The sequence below is a fragment of the Protopterus annectens genome, chromosome 3.part0 (assembly GCF_019279795.1).
Source record: "Protopterus annectens isolate FY-2018-M chromosome 3.part0, PAN1.0, whole genome shotgun sequence".
NCBI classification, from domain to species: Eukaryota; Metazoa; Chordata; order Ceratodontiformes; family Protopteridae; genus Protopterus; species Protopterus annectens.
Window position 1 is genome coordinate 1,933,796,155 of NC_056731.1, and position 27,398 is coordinate 1,933,823,552.

A 27,398-nucleotide genomic window follows, 5' to 3' on the forward strand; every position below is an offset into this window, starting at 1 on the left:
AAAAGGCCACAGATAAAGCCAAAGCCCTTGCAGGGTGGGGCCTTGACCCTGCCTGGAACTGATTTGTTATGGTTAGTATAACAAAAGGTAATAGCCTTAAAACTGACTATTTTCAAATGGCTGTCTGACACAAGTTGTCCCTTCTCACCTTCACATGAAATGAACAATTGATCTGAAAGCTAGTACCCGAGTTGTTTGAGGACATTCAAGGTGTGGAGTATCCTTTCTCCCTTATTTTTAGGTTCAAGAAAGAAAATGGGGAGATGGATAGTTTGGCTTAAAGTAAACTATGATATCACTTTAGGCATAAAAGAAGGATTAGTTCTCAAAGAAACTTTGTCTGTAGGAAATGAGATAGGCTTGCAACTCAGATACCATTCTTGCAGAGGTCAGAACAATCCGTAAAACTGTTTTCTATGTTAAGAAAGTACAGTTTTGGTAAACCTTACCATAACAATAGATGTCCTTCTCTTCACTGCTGCAGTATTCTCTATAACAGGGATCCCATGCCTAGGGCAGTCCGATGTCCAGACAGTATAGCAAAGCCTTTAGGTTGTAATGGGTATGTTATATGTCACATGTATGCTCCCTGTACACAGCGTAGGGCATAAACGTGGCGTCCGGACATACCATCTTCAGAAATGAAAAGCCCCATTAGGAATGACAGCCTAAGGATATTATCAGGTAACAGGCACATCCAGAAGGAAAAAGGACCAGAGGGAGGAGGGAGTGAGCAAATACTGCAACAGTGAAGAGAAGGACATCTATTGTTATTGTAAGAGTTTACACAACTGTACTATGTCCTTCCATATCACTACTGTAGTATCTTTACAATAGGGAGAGTACAATAGCTCAGGATGAAGAATGGGAGGAGGAAGGGCCAGCAGAGCCCTCTAGGAACTCATGAAGGATGGCTCTAGCAAAACCAGCTCTGGCCCTAGAAATCATATCCAACTTATAGTGCTTGGTAAATGTATGCACAGAAGTCCAAGTAGCTGCATCATGACAGAATTCGTATCCAAACCCTTGGAAAAAAGCACCAGAAGAGACTACAGCCTTAGGAAAATGAGCCTTAACAGAAAGGGAAGGCTCTTACTATGAGAGGAATAACAAAAATAAATGGCTTTAGAAATTCAGGAAGAAATTGTTTGCTTGGAAACAGCTAAACCTAAAGACCTAGGATGAAAAGAAACAAAAGGCTGTTCAGATTTATGAAAAGCTTTAGTTTTACCCAAATAATATCTGAGTTGTCTATGCAAATCTAAGGTGTGCAAAACCTTTCCACTAGCAGACTGCTAAGAAGGGATAAAAGTGTGGAAATGAATAGACTGATTAGGAGACAACTCATTAACCACCTTGGGCATAAAAGAAGGATTAGTACAACGAGACACCCTGACCTTATGAAAAACTAAAAAAGGAGGAACAGGCATAAGTTCTTGTAGCTCAAACACCCGTCTGGCAGAAGTAAGGGCCAAAAGAAGAACAGTCTTTCAAAAATAATGTTGTAAGGAAGCTGAAGCAGCAAGCTCAAAAGTAGCCTGAGTCAGTTTTTCTAAAACAAAATTAAGATCCCAGGAAGGAGGGACAGGCTTCCTGGGAGGTCTAATGTGAAGGACGCTTTTAAGAAATTGTTTGGCCTCAAATCTAAGAGGTTACAGGCAGACAAGCAGAAATAGCAGACAGGTGGCCCTTAACAAAAGAATAAACCAACTCGGCATTCAGCAATTCAAATAAATAAGAGAACCACAGGAACAGCCACATTAAGTGAATCCAGGCTATGAGAAAGACACCAAACAGAAAATCTCTTCCATTTGGACAATAAGATTTTCTATTAGTGGGTTTCCTGGCCTTCTGCAGGACATGCACATCCAAACAAAAAAGGTGTCTGTAGGGGGATCAAAACCCTATCACACACTATGTAAGTTGAAGAGTGGACAGGTGGGGATGGATGAGAGACTCCTTGTCTTGTTTGAGTAGGTCCGCCCTGTGAGTTAACTTGTGATGATTGCCCTTGGGTAAATGTAAGAGGAGGGAACCAATTATGTCTGGGATAAAAGGGAGTCTCAGCAAGATATTGGGAGCATCCTGTTTTTTCTTGAACAGGACCTTTGGAATGAGAGGAAGAGGAGGGAAGGCATAAAGAAACATCCCCTTCTAAGAGAAAGAAAGGGCGTCCACCTTCCAGGCTAGAGGACATGGGGCTCTGGTGCAAAAAGGAGGCAAATAGATCTACTAGAAGAGTACTCCACTGGTGGACAATGTCCAGAAACACATCCCTGTGAAGCAGCCACTCGTGGGATTACGTTATGGACCTGCTCAGGGAATCTGCCACTATATTCTGATCTGAGGGACTATAAACGGTCTGAAGGGTCACTTGATACTGGACAGCTAGAAGACCCAATCTACACAGGAGACAAGACCTTGCTTGTTGATAAACCACATCACTGTAGTACTGCCTGTGCGAATTTTGAGGAACTCTGGAAGGAAAGAATGAAAAGCCTGAAGAGTCAGAAAAAGAGCTCTCATCTCCTTGACACTGATGTTCTTTCTTTTGTCAAAGAGATCAAAAGTTCTACACTTTCAGAGTAATGAAGGAGGCCCCCCATCCCACGTCCGAGGCATCTGTGAAGAGTTCCTGAGAGGGGACTGGAGGTTGCAAAGGAAGCCCTGAGTTGAGAGACAACTGATGAATCCACCACTGAAGTTCCAGCTTGAGACTTGGAAGAAGAGGGAGCAAGAAAATCTAAAGGAGGAGAATGTTGAAGTCAAACTGACTTTTGAAACCACTGGAGTTTCCTCGTGTGGAGCTTGGCCAGGGGAAGCATAGGAATAGTGGAAGCCATGTAACCTAGAGCCCTCAGAAATTCCATGGCTGTAAATGAAGCCAGGGGAAGAAGGGAGTGAATGAAAGCAATCAGAGTTAAAGCCTTGGAAGGAGGCAGGGATGCCAGCATTGTAAAAGTCTGGAACCTGCACCCCAGAAAAAAACATGATCCTGAGGAGTCAGGAATGACTTTTGGAAATTTACAGTAAACCCCAGGCTTTGCAGGACAGAAACAGTAAAGTATAGATGTTGAAAAAGAATCTCTGGAAAGGAGGCCTGCATAAGCACGTCATCCACGTAAGGGAAGATCTGTATCCCTCCCAACCTACAGAAAGCAATCACAGGAACAAAGCATTTGGTGAAGATCCTTGAGGCAGTAGAGAGGTCAAAGGGCAAAGCAGAGAAGTGAAAATGCCAGTAAGCAACAGAGAAATGTAAAAACTTCTGAAAAAGGGATGTTTGGGAATGTGAAGATAACCTTGAGATTCAGGAAAAGTATAAAAGCCTGAGGAAGGAGAACAGAAAACAAGGTTGGAAGGGACAGCATCTGAAAGGAAGGGACCTTCAAAAAAGTCCAGACACACAAATCCTTAAGAAATGTCTGAAGTGTGGATAAATAGGTTGTGATGATAAACATCTTTTAAGTCTAGTGTTACCAGGAAACTAGAAAGAGGAAGAAAAAATAACAGGTTGTGAAGTAACAACATTTCAAATGTGGGGACTATCACAAAAGTACAGTTGTGTACACTTACTATAAATGTAGATGTTCGAGTGTATTCACTGTTGCAGTCATCACACTTGGGTTATCTGCCTGCAGGTAGCCCTCAGTCGGCCCGAATACCAGAGACTTAGTATTTCTGCGTCAGATGCTGTCGCTCCAGGACTGACGTCAGGTCGTCAGGGGTATAAAAACAGGTAGCCAATGCCATTACATCAGTTTTTCTTGCCCCAAATGTCAGAAGCCCCCAAATAGGGAGCTAAGTTATGGTGGGGAAAACACCAGCAGTAAAAAGTAAATACCAATACCCCTGAAAGGGGTGAGTAATAGCCATAGAGAGGAGAGAGGAGAGAGAGAAAAAACAGGGGGCTGGAGGGAGGGAAACCAGGACTGCAACAGTGAATACACTCGAACATCTACATTTATGGTAAGTGTACACAACTGTACTATGTTCTTCGTGTTTCACTGTTGCAGTCATCACACTTGGGTGGATTTCCAAAGCTGAAGAAGGGTGGAGGCAGTCAAGAAGAGTTAGGGCTGGCTAGAATGCCTTGCAGGACTGCTGCTGCAAAACCTGCCCTGGATTTGGAAAAGATAGGCAGGTGGTAATGCTTGGTGAAGGTGTGTACTGAACTCCAGGTAGCAGCTTCCAGGATGTCCCTGGTGGGGACTCCGCTGAGAAATGCTGTAGAGGTAGATGTTGCCCTAGTGGAATGTGTTCTGACCCACTGAATGGTTGGTTTCCCATGGTGCTTGTAGCAGAAATGGATGCAGTGTGCTATCCAGTTGGAAATTGTTTGTTTTTAAATGGCCTTGCCCGCTGCCCCTGTTGCAAAGCTGACTAGTAACTGGTCAGATTTCCTGAAAGGCTTAGTCCTATCAAGGTAGAATCTGAGCTGTCTGTGCATGTCCAAGGAGTGCAGGATCCTTTCCCCTTTATTTTGAGGATTAGAGAAGAAAGTTGGCAAATGGATGGATTGGTTGAGAGCCACACTGGACACCACTTTAGGCATGAAGGAAGGGTTAGTCCTGAGGGAAACCCTGTCAGCATGGAAAATAATGAAGGGTTCCACAGCCATAAGTGCTTGTAGCTCAGACACTCTTCTAGCTGAAGTGATGACCAGAAGCAAGGCTGTTTTCCAAGAGAGGAATTTTAAGTCTGCTGACACAGCAGGTTCAAAGGGGGGAAGCGTGAGCTTTTCCAGTACAAAGTTAAACTCCCAAGCAGGGGTGGGTGCTCTCCTTGGTGGGCTTAAGTTGTTTGCCCCTCTCAGGAGCTGTTTGATAAGAGGGTGCGAGAAGAGAGGTGGCTCAGTGTTGTAATGAGCCGAAATGGCTGAGGCATGTATCTTAATGGAGGAGAAGGAGAGGCCTTTGTGGAGTAGATCTGCTACGTAATCCAGGATTAGAGGCAGGGAGGGCAGAGTTGTGTCATCTCCTTTAGACAGAATCCAGGAGCAGAACCTTTTCCACTTCTCAGCATAGGATTTTCTTGTACTGGGTCTTCTGGCTTCAAGAATGACGTCCAGGACCTGCTTGCTTAGGGTTGCTGGGGGAGAATTCAAGGAATAAGCCAGGCTGCAAGATTTAGGGTTTGCAGTTGTGGATGCAAAATCTGTCCATCCTGCTGAGGGAGCAGGGTTGCGTTCTGGTGTAGGTGCCAGGGTGGCACTGGTGACAGGCTGCGCAGGAGTGGGTACCAGTGTTGGCGTGGCCAGTCCAGGACAATCAGAATTGTCCTTGGCCTGTCCTGTCTTATCTTGAGTAATGCTCTTGAGAGAAGGGGCAGAGGGGTAAAGGCATAGATTGAGATATTTATCCACTGAAAAGATAGGGCATCCACTTTCCAGGCCCTGCTGTGAGGATTCTTGGTGAAGAATTTGCTGAGCTGGTGGTTGTAGGGGGACGCAAAGAGATCCACCTCTGGGGTCCCCATTTCTGAATCAGAAGGCTGAAGGATGCTGGGCTACAACTGCTACTCGTGTGGGTCTAGGAGATTTCTGCTCAAGTTGTCTGCAGTGAGTTTTGTTTGCCTGGCAGGAAATAAGCTTACAGATGGACTTGCATGTCCAAGGCTGTGTGCCACAGGGCCATGGCTAACCTGCAGAGTGGTTTCCCCCCTGCTTGTTGATGTACCACATAACTGTGGTGTTATCTGTTTTTATTAGCAGTTGTCCTGGAAAGAGTAGGGATCTGAAAGCTGTCAGGGCATTCTGCACAGCTAGCATCTCTTTTTGGTTGTTGTGCAGATGAAATTGACTTGGGCTCCAGTGGCCCTTAATGCATTTGCTGTCCATGTGTGCTCCCCAGGCATAGTCTGATGCATCTGTGGTTAGGGTCTGGCCGGCGTGGGTTGAGAAAAGGGCAGTCCCTTGTTGTGGTAGCATGCTTCTGCCCACCAAAGGAACTCTGTCCTTAGACAGGGTATGATAGGAATGACTGTTTCCAGGTCCTGAGAATGTGGGCACCAAAGACTTTTTAAGTACCATTGAAGTTTCCTCATATGCAGTCTTGCATACTGAATTAGAAGTATACATGAGGCCATGAACCCTAGGGCCTGCAGTATTTTTCTTGCAGACAGCTGGGTTCTGGTGGCCACTTGTTTGAAGTAGGCTGTCAGATAGACTTGTTTTTCTGAAGTGAGGAATGCCATCTGGGATGTTGTGTCCAAGCTTGCTTCCAGGAATACAATCTTTTGACTAGGTACCAGTTTTGATTTCTTTTTGTTGATGGTGTGCCCCAAGGAAGTGAAAAGGTGTTTCACAAATATCAGGTGCTGCAACAGTAATTCCTGACTGTCCACCTGAATCAGGCAGTCATCCAAATACGGGAAAAGTTGGATATTTCTCTGCCTGCAGTATGCAATGGCTGGAGTCAGGGATTTTGTGAAAATGCTCGGCACAGTAGATAAGCTAAAGGGAAGTGCAGAGAAATGATCATGCATAGATCTTGCCCTGAAATGTAGATACTTCCTGTATGACTCCCTTATGGGGATGTGCAGATAGGCTTCTTTTAAGTCTAGGGTGACTAACCAGGCCTTCTTGGCTAGCACAGGAAGAAGCTGTTGCAGGGTAAGCATTTTGAATGTTGGTACCACTAGGAAGGTGTTGAGTACTGAAAGATCAAGGACTGGGCACCAACAGCCCTCTTTCTTGGGTACCAGGAAGACTCTGGAGTAGAATCCTTGACACCTCTGTTCTACTGGAACCGGATGAATAGCTCTGATATTGAGCAGGGAAGCTACTTGGCTTTGAGCCTCTGCCCACTGGTTTGGAGGAAGGTCTGGAAACCCGCTTGGGGTTGGCAGTGAATGGAAATAAAATTTGTACCCCTGGGATACAATGTTGAGGACCCACCGGTCCTGTGTGATGGACATCCAATTTTTTGCATGAAGGGCAAGTTTTCCTCCTAAGGGCACAAGCAATTGGGCAGGGCTGGGGAGTGGAGAAAATAAGTCATTGTGAGTTTTTTCCGTAAGGAGGTGGCTTACCACTCCCTGCTTCAGGGGTGGGGGCACGCCATTGCTTAGATCCCTGCATACCCTGTTTCCCCTGGGTCTGGTTTGAGAAGGCCTGGAGGGAGCTGGAAAGGACCAGTGTTTGGAAGGGCAATGCCTACTGAATCTAGGGGGTTGCACTTGCAAGAATTCTTTAACAGTCTGCATAGACTTAGCTTTTCCTTCCATCTTTTTAAGAACCTCTCCTGCTTTGGCGCCAAACAAACTGTCCTTGTTCAAAGGAGCGTCTAGTAACTTTGATTTGACATGGTCTGGCAAGGTCTGCTCCTTCAGCCAAGCATGTCTTCTCAGTACAGATCCAGTGACTGCTGCCTGGCAAGATGCTTCTAGGGAATCAAAGCCATACTGCAAAGTATGCTTACTGACTTGGCTTGCAGAGTGCATAAGCTCCTGCAATTCTTTATTTTCTGCAGTCTGTAAAGGTTGCCACTTTTTGTTTAATAAGTTCCATAATATGCTGCTGGTACTTCAGCATGTGAAACTGACAATTCAATGTCCTAATAGCAGGAGTTGCAGAGGTATATACCTTCTTATCCTATCTGTCCAAATCTCTGGAATCCCTGTCAGAAGGGGTGGGATTCTTAGCTATAGTAGCCTTGATACCTTTAGGTCCCTGGGAAATGATCTCTGGGTCAGCAGTAGGATTCTTGAAAAGAAATTTGTGAGTGTCAGGTACTCTGTAGTACCTGTCTGGTTTCCTAGGGGCAAGAGGTAAAGTGTCAGGAGTAAGACTGGGTTCCATAAAAACATCATCAACAACATCCAGGACAGGGGTTATTGCTAAAGACCTGTGCCGAGGCAACTCTAGGAATTCTCTGAGTCTCTTTTTGGACTGAGAATATTCTTGGCATTCCCAGTGGAAATGGTCTTTTAAAGTATGCAAGGTTTCACCAAAACAAACATCCTCTGGAGGGGAGGCAGAGGTAATGGATTGCTCTGCATCTGAATCATCATAATCAGAAATCTCAGCGTCATCAGACTCCTGGTCTGTAGAAGCTGTAGGGGACTGGTCTCTTTTTCCTCTTAGCAGGGGAAGGCTGACTTCCCCTAATAGGCGTAATATTGGCATTCTAAGCATTTGTTTTTGTGGCATGGGAGCAGGTGCATGTGCTTTGGTCGTCGGTTTTCTAGGCATAGTGCCTACTCTGGGTCTAAGAAACTCTAGTTTTGGTTAAAAAAGAAGTCGAACATCGGTTGAGTGAAGAACTGCCTCAAAAGCCGGTGCCTGCACAGCGGCTCCGGACCCATCCAAGGTAGAGACATCCGCAGGTTCCATAGTCGAAGAAGAGTCTCGCGGCATACCGGACTCCGAATGGTTCTCAGTAGAGGCCTGCAAATCCACTGAAGCGGGCATCAGGGATTGCAAAAGTGCCTCACTGAGTACCGGTGGACTGGCGACTAGCTTAACGGAAGCATCGTCAGCAGCTTTGGACCTATGCAGCCTGTCTCTGTCTTTATCCTTATGTTTTTTCGGAATATCGGTAGTTGGATGGCTTACCCAAGCCATTTCAGAATACGGAGATTGAGAGCGAAAGTATTTAGCTACAAAGAGAGCCCGACGATGAATGGTTCGGGAGTTAAACAAGGCACAAAACCAACAGTGAGGTACATCGTGGTCTGGGCCTAAACAGGTGACGCAGTAAGAATGAAAATCTCTGTGAGGTATTTGCTTTCCACAGGCAAGACAATTGTTAACTTTTTCTGACATCGGTTAGAGCAAGAAAAAAGGATCCCCAACGGGGTACTTAGCTTTAGAAGACTTCAGGATTATTCAATTCGTAAATGAAAATTCAGGTAGCGGCTGACCGGCACTTGCGAACTACTTCTGCTTCAGGCTCCTCAGCAAGAAAGACTGGGGTAATGGCATCGGCTGCCTGTTTTTATACCTCTGACGACCTGACGGTAGTCCTGGAGCAACAACATCCGACGCAGAAATTCTGTCTCTGGTATTCGGGCCGACTGAGGGCTACCTGCAGGCAGATAACCCAAGTGTGATGCCTGCAACAGTGAAATACGAAGAACATCCATACCTTCCAACCATACCAAATTATTTGGTGCCATGATTCCCAAGTGGCATCCCTAATTTCCAAAATTTTTTCCCAGATTTTTTTTATATTTTTTTAATTTTTTTTCCGCTTTTTCAGCTGACGTCATCACGTGTGTGATGACGTCAGCACTGTCAGCCTGTCGGAATTGAGCTCAAGGGCTGTGCACACATTTTCAGCTGGCTGCACTGTTTGAATGGATCTGCGAGCAGGAGCGGGACTGCTTTCACTAACTGCTCTGTTTGGATGGATCTGCTGGCTGAACTGCTTCAGTGGTGGAAACGACTGCTGCTACTGGCTGAACTTTTCATTCTGGAACGACTGCTACGTGGGTATTTTTTCTATCTTCGATTTATTTCATTTCGGAAAGGAATGCTGCTGCGTGGGTACTGCAGAGCTATTTTGTTTTGGAACAGCAGTAACTTAAGGTATTTTTTTTATCTGAATATATTTAGTTTCGGAACGACTGCTGCAAACTTTTCATTTTGGAAGGAATGCTGCTGCGTGGGTACTGCAGAGCTACTTTTAGTGTGTGTGTGTGTGTGTGTGTGTGTGTGTGTGTGTGTGTGTGTGTGTGTGTGTGTGTGTGTGTGTATAGAATGCAACATTTCTGGTAAAGCCGACAGGGCTATTTGCATAGATGTATTGGAAGATACAGCTAAAGTTGATTTGCATCAAGGGAAGCCAAGCCACTTTTATGCAGAAATTAGTTATGCTGCTTGAAAAAGAAAATAATAATTTTGAAAAGCAGCAGTAATTTGCAATGATGATCAATAGGAACTGTAGGAACAGCATGGATGGAGACCAATTAAGTTACATTAAAATGCCCAATTATGAATATATACAGCTGGTAAAAAAATACTGCTATTTTTTTAAATAAATGAATGGATACCACACATTTCTAAAAAGCAAGCACATACATATGGCATTTAAAGCCACATAGTCTGTTATACATGTATGCACTATTCATTGAGATAAGATGATAGAAATGCTAGGCTAAGTCCACTTGCCACAGAATTGCTTGTCGCAGCATTGCTTAAAAGTATCTTTTCTGAACAGATTGCTCATCTGAGGATAGGAAGACCAGAAATTGTCAAAGATGTTAGTCAGCAACTCAGTTGTTCCACAATAAGTTGATATTTTGAAATCACAGATAGTGCAGAATGGCCTGGATATTCTTGGAATGACTGACTTCAAACTGAGGGTGAAATTTGCTTGTGCATCTCTTTAATAGGTATAATTTTTAAATATTCACAAATGACAGGCCAAACTGAATGGTAGGTGGGAGAACCTATTATCAGTCAAAAATCACTTTAGCATCAGTGAAGATGACCTTTACTGGGTTGTAGTTCTTCTCAGAGTAGGTGGTCATACCAAGACATACATACATGTATAATATAATATATTCATATAAAAAACGAAGGCCACGAAGCAACAGCAAGTAGGAGAAACTGAACAATTATAATTAAGTTAAGATAATCCATAACGGATCTGATGAAAGACATTTTGACGTGTCTGAAAGTGCTTATCCTGATACTTGTTTTTTTTTTTCTGTGTTACTGCTTTTAAATATTTTTATTAAACCGTTACAATCAGCTTTTTGGAGAATTTGTGTTTTTATCTTGGCTTATATATCTGAGTGATCTCACTTTAAACTGGCTAGGCCTTATTATACTTCGTGTGTGTGTGTGTGTGTGTGTGTGTGTGTGTGTGTGTGTGTGAAAATGCCCCAACTGAATATACCTGGTGGCTAGAGGTACTCAGGCTCAAACCCTGTACCTTGGGTACAGGTAAAAAAAGAGCCTAAAGTCCCTAGCCACTACCACTTGTGAATTTATGCCTCATATTTTTGTTCTCTTCCTCATAAAATCTGTGTTTTTTCAGTATTTTTGTGGCAAATCACTGAAGGACTGAATTCACTAAATAATGACAGGCACTTGAATTTCACACTTCATATTCTTCAGAAAATAAATGGTAACACAAAACCTTTTATTCTAGCAATTTTCTAAGTTTATAAGATCAGTATTTGAAATGTGTCCCTATTTTGGGGCTGTATTCCCCCATTATTGACTTTGTCCAGGTTTTGTGTGCTAAGACGTTGAGAGCTACGGTGAGAAGTGAGGACTGAATTCTGTATTCTCCCATTATTGGCTTTGTCCAGGGTTTTTGTGCTAAGAGGTTGAGAGCTATGGTGAGAAGTGAGAATTGAATTCACTAAATGATAGCCATTTAAGTTTCAGTCTTCCTGTCTTTCAGGAAACTGCTGATTTGGCATAGTGGTATGTTGCTCTGACTGTAGTGCACAGGATCCTGGGACAAAGACTTGGCAGTGAAATGCATGGTGGTAACAACATTTTATTCTAGCAACTTTCCAAAATTATACAAGCAATGTTTACAATGTGTTCCTGGTTTTTGGCCTTTTGCCCCCCCCCCCCCCAACTGTCATTCTATGTGTGTGTGTGTGTGTATATATATATATATATATATATATATATATATATATATATATATATATATATATATATATATAGTGTGTGTGTGTGTATGTAAGTAGACTTTTATGATGGAAATGTTCTGAATTGGGCAGTTTTGTCATTATTGGTTCATGCATTTTGTTTCATTGTCTCCTGGAAAAATGTTCAAACAAATTTAAAATGCGCTCTGTCTAACAAGTGTGCTGTACAAGGAATATCATTTAATAAAGTCAGGAAGGTGCATCAAAGAACACATGTATGTTTCTTGTTTTGTGTGCAAGGGGCCAATGATTTGAAAACAACCCAAGGTAATCTTTATCCACCACTGGCCAGATGCATTTTCTTTGGATGTGGTCTGGGTTTCAATGCTGTTTCAATTAATATGAGTTTTATGGGCAGATAAGTTTTAATGCCAAGTCTATTTTCATTGTGAGACAGTATTGCTTTGTTTAGCAGATGTCTATTAGTGTTTGTGCATTGTGCTACAAAATGTAAAAATAAAATCCAAATAATCATTGTAGAAATAAAGCAGTATGCACATATTAGTGTTTATGGTAAATGGGGTGAAATAGACAGGTAATGGGACATTGGAATGGCTGCAGGGGGACTCTGGTGCCATATTTTGGCTGTCTGTTCTTCAGTTTGAAAGTTGGTATCGCATAATTCCATTGGAGTGGGTGGGGTTACATAATTATGTATGCAAATTTGATGTTAATCAGCGTACAGATTTGAGCCTATTTTTCATGGGCCTTATCCAGATTTTTGATGTTTTCAGGTTGAGAGGTATGTCACAAACAGTTTTAAAAAAGAAAGATTCAGAACTGGTCTCCAAGCATTTTCTTTCTTTAGCACTAGGACATCCTTGAATAAAACTTCTTCCCCACCTGGGAAGGAGTAACTGGTTCTATCACTCCTTGTGTGAGAAACTGGACAGCATGTGATGAAGAACAGCAGGAAACAAGACAGTCTGATCTGCCGAATGAGGAATGACCCCCTGGAAAGGAGGACTTTCCTCCCACTTCCACCTGAAACCTCGATGAATGATTTTGAAAACCCATCTGTCTGAAACAAATCTGTTGCCAAAGAGAAAAATGCAGATTCAGGCTTTCTGGAAAAGAAAAGGTGATGGAGTGGGAGGCTGTCACAAGGTCTCTTGAAAAGTCATTCAGACTTGTTGGACTGTCCTTGGTTTTGGGAGGGAGATTTCTTTTTGGAATCCTTCTTGCCATTTCATCTTAAACTTCTGTATACCCGAATTCTGTTAAAGCTGTTTGCTATTTTCTTTTTGGCCAAAATTGGATGAGCAGAAAGAAAATACCTTGGACAATTTGGAAAAGGAGGGCTGTAAAATCTCACAGATTCCCTGGATGCCCCAATCATCATACTTTCTGATCACCTCTGCAGCAAAGGGGCCAAACATAAATCTCTAGCCAATGGAAAATTTAAAACCTCATTTTTACATAATTTGGGAGGTTCTGAGAAGACAGAGGAGCAAACCGCCTTAAAACAGTACCAGTGGCCATAGTGAGTCATACACATATTGCATACAATGAGTAGTGATCTGTGCAACAGAAGAAACCAAGTTATCTAAAGCAAATTTTCTTCACAAGGAGAAACTGCAGATAAAACAACCCTCATTCTTTCACAATTTGTCAGAACAAACTTTAACATATAAGCTTCAGAAAATCAAAGTTGCAGAAGAATACACTTTTTTCCCCAATAATTTCTATCCTTATTAGAAAGTGTAGGGTTGGAATTAACTAAATGCTTAGCGCAGTAGAATCAACTAAGACTATAACTGCTGGTTCAGGTTTGGGAATAGTGTATAAACATTTAAAAAAACTGAAGAACTCTATACAGCCTATCTGCCTTTTTAGGGATAGCTGGCTAACAGAAAAAGTGCAGGCAGTAAGACACACACATCCTCTAAAGCAGACAGGACAGGAGGATTGGTTGTAGGTTCTCGAAAATCCTTCTGTAACTCATTGTATTTTCTGGGGGACTGAGAAACCTAAGTGTTGTTCCAATGAAAACACTGGAACATTCTAGCAACAGTCTCAGAGAAAGAGAAACACTGGAACATTCTAGCAATAGTCTCAGAGAAAGAGAAACCCCCACAAGGAGAATCAGAAAATGAGTTCCCCTTTGAGTCTGAATCAGAAATCTTGAGAATAAAACCCTGACTCTGTCCTTGCATCTTCCTGTTCAGATTCCGAATCTTGAATCTCTTCAGGAAAAGAATTCCTCTTTCTTTTAACAGAAACTACTTTACAAGAAGGATCAATAGCCTGAATTAAACCCTGAGTCAGTCCCATTTAACTACTCATACACAAAGAAAATTTGAGGAGGAGTAGATACATGCTTGGTTTTCTGTTTCTTTTTGACAGGAAAAATGGGGTCAACTGTGTTACTAATGACAGCAGTTGCTTCCCCAGGGATGGGCACAGCATTCTGACACAACACAGCAACCTTCTATTCTATTTTTACAGCCTTGTATTATTTGAGTTGATATATTCTTCCGTTTCATTCATTTTAATCACTTTAGAGTACATTTAATTTGTTTCCTGTTTATTACTGGAAGCCATCTCTTATACCAGAGCTGAAGCTTGAAATGCCTTTTGGTGAACAGCTGTGGGATTCTTCCCAAGCAGTACTTTCTCGTCACTTTCTTTCTGGTTGATTTTCTTTCAGGTTCTCTAAATGTCTTCTTTGCTGACATGCAGGCAGTGTACTTACTAGCCAGTAACTGAATTTTGCCCAAAATTATAAGCTAAGCTCACTAGTTCCCTTTTCTCAGTTTCCATTTTCACCCTGGGTGAGCTGAAATTAAGCTGCTCACCAGTGTGCAGCCACCTTGGAAGTCTTTCAAGATTTTATTGTTGGCCCTTTTTATTTATTATTTTCATTAACCAAATGGAAGCACATTACCACCATACCTGTTCAACAAGCCAATGATATTATTCTCTTACTTTCAGTTGAATGCCTCACTGAAATCACTTCTTGTCGACAAGCAGGCTATTGTCAATGAATCCTGAATTGAATGCTGAGTTTTACAACGTAATACTAAAAAGACTAAAGCCATGCTGTTCACTCCTGACTTTCCTCCTCCCCACCAACTCCCTCCCTTTTATATCATCTAGAAAGATGGCAGTCCACTAGAAATATTTATATTTCAAATTTCTTGGGGTATCACTTGACCCTGATCTGAAGTTCAACCTCCATAATAATAAAACCAGTTTATATTCTAAACAGAGTGCATGCTCTGTCACTTCTCAGATTAACAACTCCCAAGCCTGCTTACCAACTATAAAGGACTTGCCCCTTACCAGGTCTTCTGTAAATTGCTATAATCTCCCTAATCATCACTTTGATTGGCAAACTTCAGCTAGCCTACCACAGCATTTCAACATTTGCATCTGACCACCTTTCTAAATCAGGTCTATGTTAAAACAACGAACTGAATAAATTTTGAATGCTCCGATGTGCAAAAACGCATATGATCGACATCAATATTGTGAGATCACGGTACAGTGAAGATCAGAAAATTTGCCCTTTCCTCACTGTAGTCCGATCTCGGAGTTGGAATATATTTTTAGGGGGGGTGTGGGGTGTGCAGCCCCCCACAATAGCGATTTTGATCATATAAGTTTTCGCTCACTGGAGCAGTCGAAAGTTATTCCGTTCGTTCCTTCTAAATCATATCTTTGTGCATCTGTTAAGATCCAGTGGCTGCTTTGGGTTTGGACATATACTGCATCATTCTGTACAGCCCATTCTGTTTTTTTTCATCCTAGTATGTGCCCTTCCTTGTAATGTCTTATCATATGGTGTATCCTTAACATGACATCACCTGTACCTAACTAGATTTTAGACATCACATAACCACAATGGAGACTTCTGTTAATCGGTGCTAGTCTCCCAAGATCTGAAATAAGCAACCTTTATCAACGAAAAAAAAATGAAAAACAAACAGTCATTAAAAGATGCCTTTGGACAAGTCCTTAAAATTAGAAATTTTTCTAAAGCCAGCTCCTTTCACTTTACACTGTACAACATTGTGCTTGTACATACCATAGCATTTTCTGCAATCATATTTCTTAGCTTTACTTTTACCAGTCTCTATCTTGTACCTGCTCCAACTACAAGTCCACTTTACCCACCTGTCAAACTAGTAAGAGGATGTAAGCAAACTGATTATCATTTCTTAATCTGCAAATTTCTTCAATGTACCCAGCATTACTGTCTTTCCAGCCACTGAAACACAGCACAACTGGCAGACACATTTCACAATATGCATTGGTCATTTTCTCTGTATACTCAGTATCCTTACTTTACTATGTTCCTACTAGGACAGAACAGTTTCTGTCATGTACCCTTAATACTACAGTGAAATTTAGAAAGATGTTTCTGCATTCTTCAGGACATTACTCCTGTTAAAAGAGAAGCAAGTGTGATGGATGAAGGAGATGGCCACTGTAACAATGATTTAGAACATTTACTGCTATGGTTAGTCTACTTACCCAACTGTACTACGTTCAACATTAGATCTTTGCTGCAGTAGCTTCAGCTGTATGGGTAGATTACCAAAGATTAGGATTATATAGGGTGGAGAAAATAACTAGGACTCCAGAAGTCCTGGAGAATGGTCATAGCAAGCCTAGCTCTGGACACTGAAAAGGAATCAACTTTGTAAGGGCTTGTAAATATATATACAGAGACTAAGTTGCTGCCTCTAGAATACTTCTAAGTCTAGCCCTTTCCAGAAAGCCGTAGAAGAAGCCAAAACTCTAGTACAATGAGTCCTGACCCTGCCTGGAAGTGATTTGTTATGGTGAGTAATACGACCATTTAGACATTATCTATTTTGACACTATTTGTCCTTTTTTTCTCATCTTCAATGGAAGCAAATAGCTGATCAGTTTTCCTGAACAATGTTGCTCTAAGTAGTACCTGTGCTGCCCATGGACATCCAGATTTCATATTATTCTTTCTCCCTCATTTTTATGCTCCGGAAAGAATACAGGATGTTTAACAGACTGGCTCATGGTAAACAGTGAAACCACTTTACACATAAAAAAGAATGATTTATTCTCAAAGAAACAACATCCATGTGAAAAATTAGGTAGGGGTGTCTTTCCATAAGAGCTAAGCATTAATGGCCAAAAATTTAATCTTGATAGAAAGACAAGAGGACAATGACTCTCACAAATCTAGAACCAGAGGCTTCCAGGCCTTAAAAGGGTCCAGACTCTTGGCATGGTAGCAACTAGAAAACCTTCCTAGTAGCAGTTTTTTAGCCTCCTTTAGTACTTGCTGCAAGTCCCTTGGGGGAAAGAAAATGTGCTTAAAGGGTATCAAAACTCTATCCAGGTAGTCAACTGAAGTGATTTCAGGTCTGAGTGTATTAAACAACCTATACTTTGTGTAAAGTAAATCCTGTCTGTGGGGTAGCCTGTCAATTACCTGTGGCCAATTTCAAAATAAGGAAGGAAGAAGCTCTGCTGCTAAAGTGAGTCACCACCACTATCTTTGGCTAGTCTGTCAAGGTCTTTAGAACAACCCTAGATATCAGTGGAAAAGCACAGAGAAACATTCAATTCCACTGGAATGAGAAAGCATCTGTCTTTCCAGGCCTGCTTGCTTCCAAGGATTCCTGGAGCAGAATTTAACTCTCTGTTTTTAAAAGGAGGCAAACCATGTATTTGAGGTATTCCCCAGAGATGGATCAATTCCAGCAACAGCCTCAGGTACAGTTTCCATTCACGAGGGTCTGTCCTGGCCCTGCTCAACTTTTCTGCTATAATGTTTTATTCTGATGGTATGTAAGAATCCTGAAGTTAAATTGAGAAGAGTTGTTACCTCCTAGGTATAACGGCAAGTCTGTAAACGGGGTAAGATCTGGTACCCCCTTGTTTGCTGGTATGCCACATCACTATGGTGTTGCCCATGATAACTTGCAGAGGTCCTGGAGACCAGAGATGATTTATGACCTTTAGAGCATTCAACACTGCCAGCATCTCATAGGTTCATAGGTCTGTACAAGGCTAATGACCACAAGGGTCTTTTAAGGCCGGCCATGCATCCCAAATCTCTGACAAGTTCTGGTACTCTTGATAAGTGTAAAAAGAGACTTGGGAGATGAAATATTTACAAGCAGGGGTCTGGTAGATGAAACATTTACAGGCAGCCTGTGTCCATTAGAGACATAGCTGCCAAACCAGGGATAAATTTCATGTTCCCCATTCAGTTGTCCAAGTTACACTTGAATTGGGTTATGGAGGAACTCTGCTTCACATGGATGGGGAAGCCTGTTCCAGAGAACAGGCTCATACGCTTCCACCACTTTTGCCCTCCATGTGCTGAACTATATGGTACATTTGACTAGGCTACAGAGAGATTTGATCACTGAAGTTACCAAGCTGGACAAACTAGCACGAAAATAATTTATTGAAAATAAAACAAAGTTAAGAGTTTTCATCCACACTTGCCCTTCATCAGAACTCAAAGTGTTTGAATGAAACCATTCCTTTTAAACCAAAGTACAAATTAATCAACCAATTCCTCTTCTAGTGAGTCTCCTATTACCTTGGAGACTAAATTGGCCACCATGTTATCTACATCAAATGTTTCTGTGTGACTCATCTCAAATGTAGTGGATGGTACGGCACACTTGACATCACTGACACTGCAGTGTGCTGTCATGCATGGGATGCGCAAGTGTAATTTGCGGGTCCACTTTAAAGCAAAAGTCAAGGACACACTTACCAGAAGCAAACAAAATGTCTGTCATTGGGGTTCATTTTTGCACCCCACAAAGGACCTCATCAAGAAACCAGAGGAGAGGGAAGATGTTCTTCCACATTTTGCAACAGTTTTCTCAGGATGTTCTAGATGAAGGTGCCCCCCCCCCAAGGCAGAGGGAGGAACTTTAGCACAGGCTACCCAAGGGGAAGGATGGTCCAGAGAGTCAGGCCTTCAGAGGACATGTCTCCGGCAAGCCCGTCCAGTGCTCTTGAAACCTCGCATGATTGCTGAAGTCAGGGGGCACTTGGCTCTCCACCCTCAAGCTTGGGAGGCCATTACTTCAGATGTTTGTGAGTCTTGATGCAGAGAAAGCATTCATCAGAGTAAGCTGGGATTTTATGAGTAGGGCAATGGAAGTATTTGCATTTCCTGATAAAATAACAAGGTTAATTAGAATGCTAAATGTGAGAACAGAGGCAATAACAAAAGTGTGAGGGTTCCTATCTGACAAGCTGTCTGAACAGAAGAATAAGGCAGGGATGTCTTCTTTCCCTTTGTTATTTGCATTACACTTACAACCATTGGCAAAGACAATAAGGGACTCAAAAATTCAAGGACATAACTGGTATGTTGTTCAAAAAGGTTGGCTTTATTTCCAGATGATGCTATTTTGTAACTGACAGAACCAGAAAAGGATATCTCAGTGTTGTGGAATATTTTGAGACAGTCCTGTTTTTTTTCCTTCAGGATATAAAATTAATAAAGATAAAACAAAGGCTTATAGCCATAAACTACGTACCCATACATGAACTGGTTCAGCAACACCCATATTTATTGGGATATGATAAAATTAAGTATTTCTGATTATGGATTAAAAAGGATTCAGTTACAGTAGCTAAGGATATGTGGAAAGACTAAACAAAAGATAATACAAAAACTGAGAAATTGAAAGCTCTTGTCTATGGATATGGATAGCAAGAAACAGCAATACAAGTCAGGCATATTGGACAGTAATTAATAAAGAGCTGAAGATTTTACTTGGGAGGGGAAGACAGAATAAGGAGGTTTAGGATTCTTAATTTGAAGGGATATTTTAGAACTATGCAGTTAAGGCTGTTACACATAATACACACAGAAAGTTACAATTCAAAGTGGAAAGGGGTGATGAAGCGGGGGGGGTGTAATTCAAGAAGTAGGGAAAGAATGGGATTTTGGATGCAGATCCTTAAGGAGAATAACAGCAGTTATACAGAATATTATATCCATAAAGTAATAGAAATTACACTAAGAACTAAGCCAACACAGGAAGAGAGAAAAATTCTACCGATAGCGATGACTGCAATTACGGGTACAGTGAATACACAGGAGGGAGCTGGAATTTACTGGAAGAAGAGGACAAAGGAATCAAGATATTGAGAACAATTAATTAGAGAAGGAAATGTAATAGAATGGGAAGAGGCCAAGAAGACAACTGGATTGCAGGCTAGTGATTTCCTTCCCTACAAGTGTTTGATCTCAGAATAAAGAGAAAGGGATAAGGAAATCCTAAATGAAAGGCCTGCACTGGTTGAGTTTTTAATTGACTCTAGAATAGAAGCAGCTGTTAAAAAAGGGATAATTAGTAGGGCATACAACATATTGCACGATAATTATAGAAATCAATTAGAAGAGTTCAGAAAAGACTGAGAAGACAGATTACATATGTGATTCACAAAAACAATGGCAGGACAAATGTATGGCTCCCAAATATGCAATAAAAATCTAGAAAATTTAGGATTTTTGTCTGAAAGTGTTTGCACAGATACTTTTATAACCCAAGCAGACTTCAAATAATTGTTCCTTAGGTAGACAGCAAATGTTGGAGATGTGATGGGGAAGAAATAGGTAACTGGGAACATACGTTTTGGGAGTATAATGACTTAGCAGACTTAAAAATTCCCTACAGAGTACTCTGGCGGGAATATTGGTTGAGCAAATGAGAATAACTAAAGAATTTTTTTTTGAGCTGGGACACAAGATCTGAATTGCCTGGACAAAGTAGGGCCTTGTTAAATTTAATTATGGTGGCTGCCAAAAAAAAAAAGTTACTACAAAATGGAAATCAAAATCTAAACCAATTATACTTGAAGTAGTGAATACTGTAATGGAGGTAAAAGAACAGGAAATCAGGGCTTTAGAAAAGGGTAGGAGTAAATTATACAGAAAAAATAGTAATTGTGGGAATAATACATGCAGAAAAATGTTTTGGAGGAGGAATGAGGTTTAAGAGAAGGCAGGAATTCAATAATTTATGTAATGTTGCTTAAATTACATGATGTACAACAAAATATGTGAATCACAATGTTTGTAAATCTGAACTTGTTAATATGGTTTGACTACTTTTATATCAATTTAATTTGCCTGTGTTACAAGTGATAATTCATTAAAGGCGGTTAAAAAAAAGTATGTCTGTTGAGAAGACAACAAACAGTGGTATATAACTAAGACCTCTGGTGATCACAAGCTGGTTTGCCAACATGTCTGGTGACACAGCATTAGTAGGACATGGGCCTGTGGTTCCAGAAATAAGATGGCTTCGAGTGAATGCAGTTTATATTCACTCTCCTTTCTTTTTTGGCTACTTGCTGGAAGATGCACACCTAACATGGGTTTGACCATCTTCCAACATGTGGAGGAAAGGTTCTCAAAATCTACTGTGACTGGAAGAGCAATTTAACTGGGGACATGTGAACAGGCCTGAGGAGAATACACTGTTATCATCAATCTTGAAAATGGTATAATCTGTTAAAAAGCAGCTCGGCTTGAGCTAGGCAATTTATACAGAAGCCTAAGAATGCTTGCTGGATGAGACGTTTGCTACTTCAATGATCTTGCACATCTGATAGCTTAAGGAAGTGGCCCTTACCCTGGTAAATAAGCTAGCAGTCCTGCATTATCTCTAAGCAACTATTAAAAAAAGAAAGCATATGAAAATAACAAACAAAATACTTAGTGTCTCCTCAATCACATGACAACTTGCACCACAACTCAAAGCAGTAAACCACTGGGCCTAATTCATCTATAACCTACATCCCCATTGCTGGATGTGCTCCCAAGCCATTTTAATATAAATAACTACCTCGGATGCTGGGCACCTTAGAGATAAACACAATTCATCACTTCCCTACAACACCTTCCACAGAACAAACTATTAATACAAAAGACCCACCACATCAACAGTTTCTGTGAACCCCTACCCCACCATACATTGTCCCCCAACTCACTTCCACACTATCCCCTTCCCCCAGGCTCATCACACTGGCACTACCGTCAGTTGCCACCTCTACCTCAACACATACCAGCTCCTAGCAGACTTAACCTCTCAAATCTTCAGTTCAGCTGTACTTTCTCTCTACAACAAGCACTTTCCTCCAAATGTAACACATTATGACTTTAGTTTTCTGAATATGTATGTGACCCCTCAAAACAATGCAAAACAATTCCTAGAAGACCTTACATACTACCACAAGCAACAGTAAACAAAGCAGTTGTCCACAGTGACCTGGGCAATCATTCACAGGGTGAGAGTAACAAGCTGATCAAATCATCCCAATATGAGAGAAGAAAAACTAATAAACAGCTTCTGCATGAACAACAGGAATCTGGTCATCAGCGTGTCCAAGCAGACAAATACAAAAATTAAGAAACCTGCAAGTCAGATTTTTTTAAGTTAAGAATACAAGTGAAATCTAAATATCACCATATAAATGGCTCTGTCCATGTGTTACATAATCCTAAAGTATGCTACCTCCATCCTTCTCTTTCTCTCCTATTTTCAGGCCCTCAGTATGCATGGTTGTAACAAATGGTATCCCTTGACATACTGTAATTTTGTTGTGACCTCTGTCTGTATTTTTCATGACTAACAAAATGTACACATGTAAATATTGCTGATAAGATTTTTTTCACTGTTTCTTCTTCAAAAAAGACTGCTAGTATAACATTGATTTTTACATTATGTATAATGTTATTATTTGTCGTATTAATTATGTGGAGCTTTTCTCCCCGGACCTCCGCTGTAAATGGGCCTCGTCCAGTCGGACCATCCCGGTAAACAAATGTAAAATAAATAAAATAAATAAAATACATATGTTTAATTTAAATTTGTGTACCACTTAAAGGCAAAAAAAATTGTGAAAGAAAAGCACAGTGAAAGACTGGGTAACTTACAACATTTTATACAAATTCAGGTCTACATGAAACCTACAGCAGTAAAAAAAAGTATCTAAAGCTTCCACCACAAAGAAAGATCTGATGTAAAGGAATGGTGCTGATGGGCTTACCATCCAAGAGAACACAAAACCATCCTGAAGACCTCGCCAAATTTAGGTGGGAAGACTTCTGTTAGAAGCACAGCTACTACAAGAACAGAACTACACTACTAGAAGTGAAATTATCCAAGACAATATCATGTTCAGTACAAAACAAAATGCCTTTCTGGTAAAAACAATCAGAAATGTGAACCCTTGGTTCCAATTCTGCATGCATGCAGTTGGTAATAAATAGAAAATATAAATAAAAAGAGAACACAAACTACTCAGTATTGCATTCCAATGCTGTTAGCAATTGATCAACACCTTATCTGTTATAATCAGTACTAGCTTCACAAGGGAGATTCCAATGTAATTTAGGCAAATACCACACAAACAGAATATAAAAGTGCCAGTGAGCAAAAGTGATTGTTCAGTACAACAAAGACAAACAATTAAGAGGCCTTTATTTCTATTTCACTCAACTAAAATCACAGGCAAACTGTTCACGGATACTCATTTAATTCTATAAATGATTTGTGTTTTGTACTTGGTTTCCAATGCAAGCCTAAACATAAAGAAAGTATGTATGTCTGTGTGTGTGTGTGTGCGTTAGGAAAAAACACTCATTTAGATGAGTATACAAGAAAATTCAAACAACAAAATCAAATGATACCAAGGTAAATCGCACCACATGCAATGTTTTAATCCTTTGGACAAATACTATTGACCATCTGATTTGCAGCATACTCACTCTTAGAGTGTGGTCCTGACTTCCTGTTACCACTCGCCCTGCTGCTGCTTTCAGTGCAGTGATCGGTTTCTGGTGAGCACAAGGCACAGTATGAGTCATGTGACACAAGATGACATCATCACAGCTGTAAACTGGAGAGGGTGGGGTGCAGTTTCTAATAGGTGTTCCTGGAAAAAATGGCAGTAAGAAGCACATTGATCAAATGACTGAAAAAGGATGACTAAGACACATGAAAAAAGTGCCAGTATTCAAGGCATTATACAACTGCAAAAGGAACTGAGCAGGTGAGGCAACAACAATCTACATATCAATTACCAGGGGCTGAGCAACAAATGTATTCTAGATGCACTATGCTGAAAGACTGCATACAGCATACCATGAAGTAGCATTTCATGTTATCAATTTTCAAAACATCTGGATCTGCAAGGTACAAATTCTACATATCACTTTTGTTCTTCAGAATACCCCTAGATCGGTTGTCTTTGATGGGTCACCCTTTGCCACCTAATATCTCCCCCCACTAAACTACCCTTACACTCATAACAACACAAAATCAATTCAAAACCAGTCCCAACTTGAAAGTCACAACACACCAAAAAACTGGAACCAAACTGAAAGCCAAAGAATTGTATTAACGTACCAAAAGGCTTTATTCAATGCTTTTGTCCTCAGACTTCTTTCCGTTCAAAACCAGTCCCAAGTCAAAAGTCAAAACACACCAAAAAACTGGAACCAAACTGAAAGCCAAAGAATCGTTTTAGCGTACCAAAAGGCTTTGTTCAACGCTTTCGTCCTCAGGCCAATAAAGTCAAACCTGACTAGCTGTGGACACGCATGTTTCAGCATATCCACAGCTAGTGGTGTTTGGCATTATTGGCCTGAATTTGTCCATAAATAGACTTAAAAAGAAAAAAAGTCATGGACATTCAGAATTGCCATATAGCTGAAACATCTGATGTCCTTAAAGGGGCAATCTGCATACATCCCATATTGCCTGTAATACAAGAGGTTTAAGGAATCACACAGTGGAAAGTCTAGCTTTGCTATATTTTCCTTTTGGTTTTCAATTACGTAGTAGGCTAGAAAATGAACTTTTAAATTCAGAAGCCAGCTACTGAGTGACCTGCAAACAGAGAATTCAAAAGTGCCAATTCAAAGGTTGCAACTTTTTTTTAATGCACTGTTATTTTATTATCAAAGACTGGTTAGCAAGTCATAATTGTTTTTGTTTCTTGCGGAGTTTTTTTTTTTTTTTTTGGCAATAAGAAATGGGTGTATTTTTTAAACGAACCACTAGATGTCAGCCTTAACTTGAGTATAGTTATGCTTCCCTTTCAGAATGCATTTTTTTAAATATTTTTATTTTTCTTCTTCTCTTGTACTGTATGCATGTTACAATTTCCAGTCATTATGCAAGATACAGTACAATCATCATTTTTAAGAAGAATTCAGACATAATTACATCATGTATCAAGAGAAAATTTGGTGTTAAACAAAAATACACTGATAACATCCTATACACTGCATACAAAATAGTGCTACAGACAGTCATTTCCTAATTAACACTGTGTCACAGTTAACATACTTTTTCAATACGGATACACAATACAGAACAAGGTGATACAAAGGTCATGACGGTGATTGGTTTTGTGCCCTTTTTCGTTAAACAATCACAATAACTTTTTATTGCACATTCAGCTAATCTTTCAAATATGATCCAGGAGAAGACTCCAAAATTTTAGGAAATAGGAATGCTTACTTTGGTTATACGTTATATACTTATGTGCTGATATGTAATTTATTACCATACTTCTGAAACCCTCCCATGATAGTCTGGTTCGATCTAGCCAGTTCTGGGTAATATACAGTTTCACTAGACAGGAGAGTAATTAGAATGTGTAGGTTAAACTTGGGTCATTTTTGAGGTCTAATATGCAAAAAGTACAGTTTTGTACCTACCATAAATGTAGATGTTCGAGTGTTCACCCTGCTACAATCATCACACTTGGGTTATCCTGCCATCAGGCGGTCCCGCAGTCGGCCTGAATTACAAAGTCTTGGTCCGGCGTCGGTTGCTGTCGCTTCTTCCCTGATGTCAGAGCGCCAGGGGTATATAAGAGGCATCCAATGCCATTTTCTTCAGTTTTTCTTGCCCCAGATGTCAGGTGCCCCCAATAGGTAGGCAAAATATATATATATATATATATATATATATATATATATATATATATATATATATATGTATAGCTAGATAAAAATAAAACAATACCTTTAGGCACAAGCAAATACACCACAGAGGTAGTATAGTATAGAGTGGTATAGCTAAGTTCAGCTAGTTCAGAGGGGATGGAGGGAGGGTAACCTGGACTGCAGCAGGGTGAACACTCGAACATCTACATTTATGGTAGGTACAAAACTGTACTATGTTCATCGTGTTACCCTGCTGCAGTCATCACACTTGGGTTGAATCCCAAAGCTAAGGCTGGGAGGTGGAGTTAAACAGGGTTAGAAGAAGCTAGTAGGCCCTGCAAAACTGCAGTGGTAAAATCAGCTCTAGTCTTAGAATATAAAGGTAAGTGATAGTGTTTGGTGAAGGTGTGCACTGTACTCCAAGTTGCAGCTTCCAGAATATCCTTGGTTGGCACTCCCCTGAGAAAGGCTGCTGATGTAGCTGTAGCCCTGGTGGAGTGGGACCTAATGTTAGCAGGTACCGGTTTCCCATGACGCGTGTAGCAGAAACGTATGCAATGCCCTATCCATTTAGAAATGGCCTGTTTTGAGATAGCTCTTTCTTGTGATCCTGTAGCATAGGCTACAAAGAGCTGTTCAGTTTTTCTGAAAGCCTTAGTTTTATCCAAGTAGTAACATAATTGCCTGTGAATATCCAAAGAGTGCAGGAGTCTTTCTCCTTTGTTCTGGGGATTTGGGAAAAAGGTGGGCAAATGAATGGTTTGGTTTAGGGCCACACTGGATACCACCTTTGGCATAAAGGAAGGGTTAGTTCGTAGAGAGACTCTGTCTAGATGAAAAATGAGGAAAGGCTCCGCTGCCATTAGTGCCTGTAGCTCTGAGACTCTTCTAGCTGAGGTTACTGCTAGCAGCAGGGCAGTTTTCCATGAAAGAAATTTTAAACCAGCTGAAAAAGCTGGTTCAAAGGGCGGCACTGTAAGCTTTTCCAGAACAAAGTTGAGATCCCAAGTACGTGTTGGTGCTCTCCTTGGCTGTCTTATGTTCTTAGCCCCTCTGAGGTACTGTCTTAGGAGTGGATGTGACAATAAAGGAGGATCCGTGTTGTAATGAGCAGAAATTGCTGAGGCGTGGATCTTAACAGATGAAAAGGAAAGTCCTTTGTGCAACATCTCAGTTAAATATTGTAGAATCTGAGGAATGTTTGGATCAAGGGGATTTTGGCCTTTAGCCTGGTTCCAGGCGCAAAATCTTTTCCATTTGTCTGAATAGGTTTTCCTGGTAATGGGCCCTCCTGGCCTCCAGAATGACATCAATAACAGCTTTGGATAGAGGTGTTGGCTGGTTGTTTAGGTAATTTGCCATGCAGCCAGGTTTAAAGTATTGAGCTGGCTGTGTAGTATCTGATTGTCTCGCTGGGTGAGCAGATGAGGAATTTGTGATAAAATCCATGGTGGGCCGTGGGCCATGTTCCTTAGAATTGGATACCAATGCTGGCGTGGCTAGTCTGGTGCAACGAGTATCATTTGTGGCCTCTCTAATCTGACTTTCAGCAGTACCTTTGCTAGAAGAGGCAGTGGAGGGAAGGCATACACTGTTAATGTTTTCCAACTGAATGAGAGGGCGTCCACCAAGCTTGTGGATGGAATGTCCTTGTGCAAAATTTTTGAAGTTGGTAGTTCTGGGGGCTTGCAAACAGATCTATGTCTGGGCGTCCCCATTTTTGAGCCATCATTGCAAATACTTGTGGATCTAGTTTCCACTCCTGTGGATCCATGATGTTTCTGCTTAGGTCATCCGCCAATGTGTTTTTCTTTCCTGGCAGGAATTGTGCTTGTAATTGAAC

At 41.0% G+C, this 27,398-nt stretch overlaps 1 protein-coding gene across 2 annotated transcripts in view; it reads right to left on the minus strand.

Moving 5' to 3' along the window:
- The window catches only part of LOC122797194 (SREBF chaperone), a 2,019,897-nt gene that overhangs the window by 179,669 nt on the left and 1,812,830 nt on the right, over positions 1 to 27,398 (minus strand). For both annotated transcript variants that reach the window (XM_044066018.1, XM_044066017.1), the window contains exon 20: positions 23,366 to 23,532. In XM_044066018.1, coding sequence (XP_043921953.1) covers positions 23,366 to 23,532 — 167 coding nt within the window. The remainder of the gene's footprint in view (positions 1 to 23,365; positions 23,533 to 27,398) is intronic.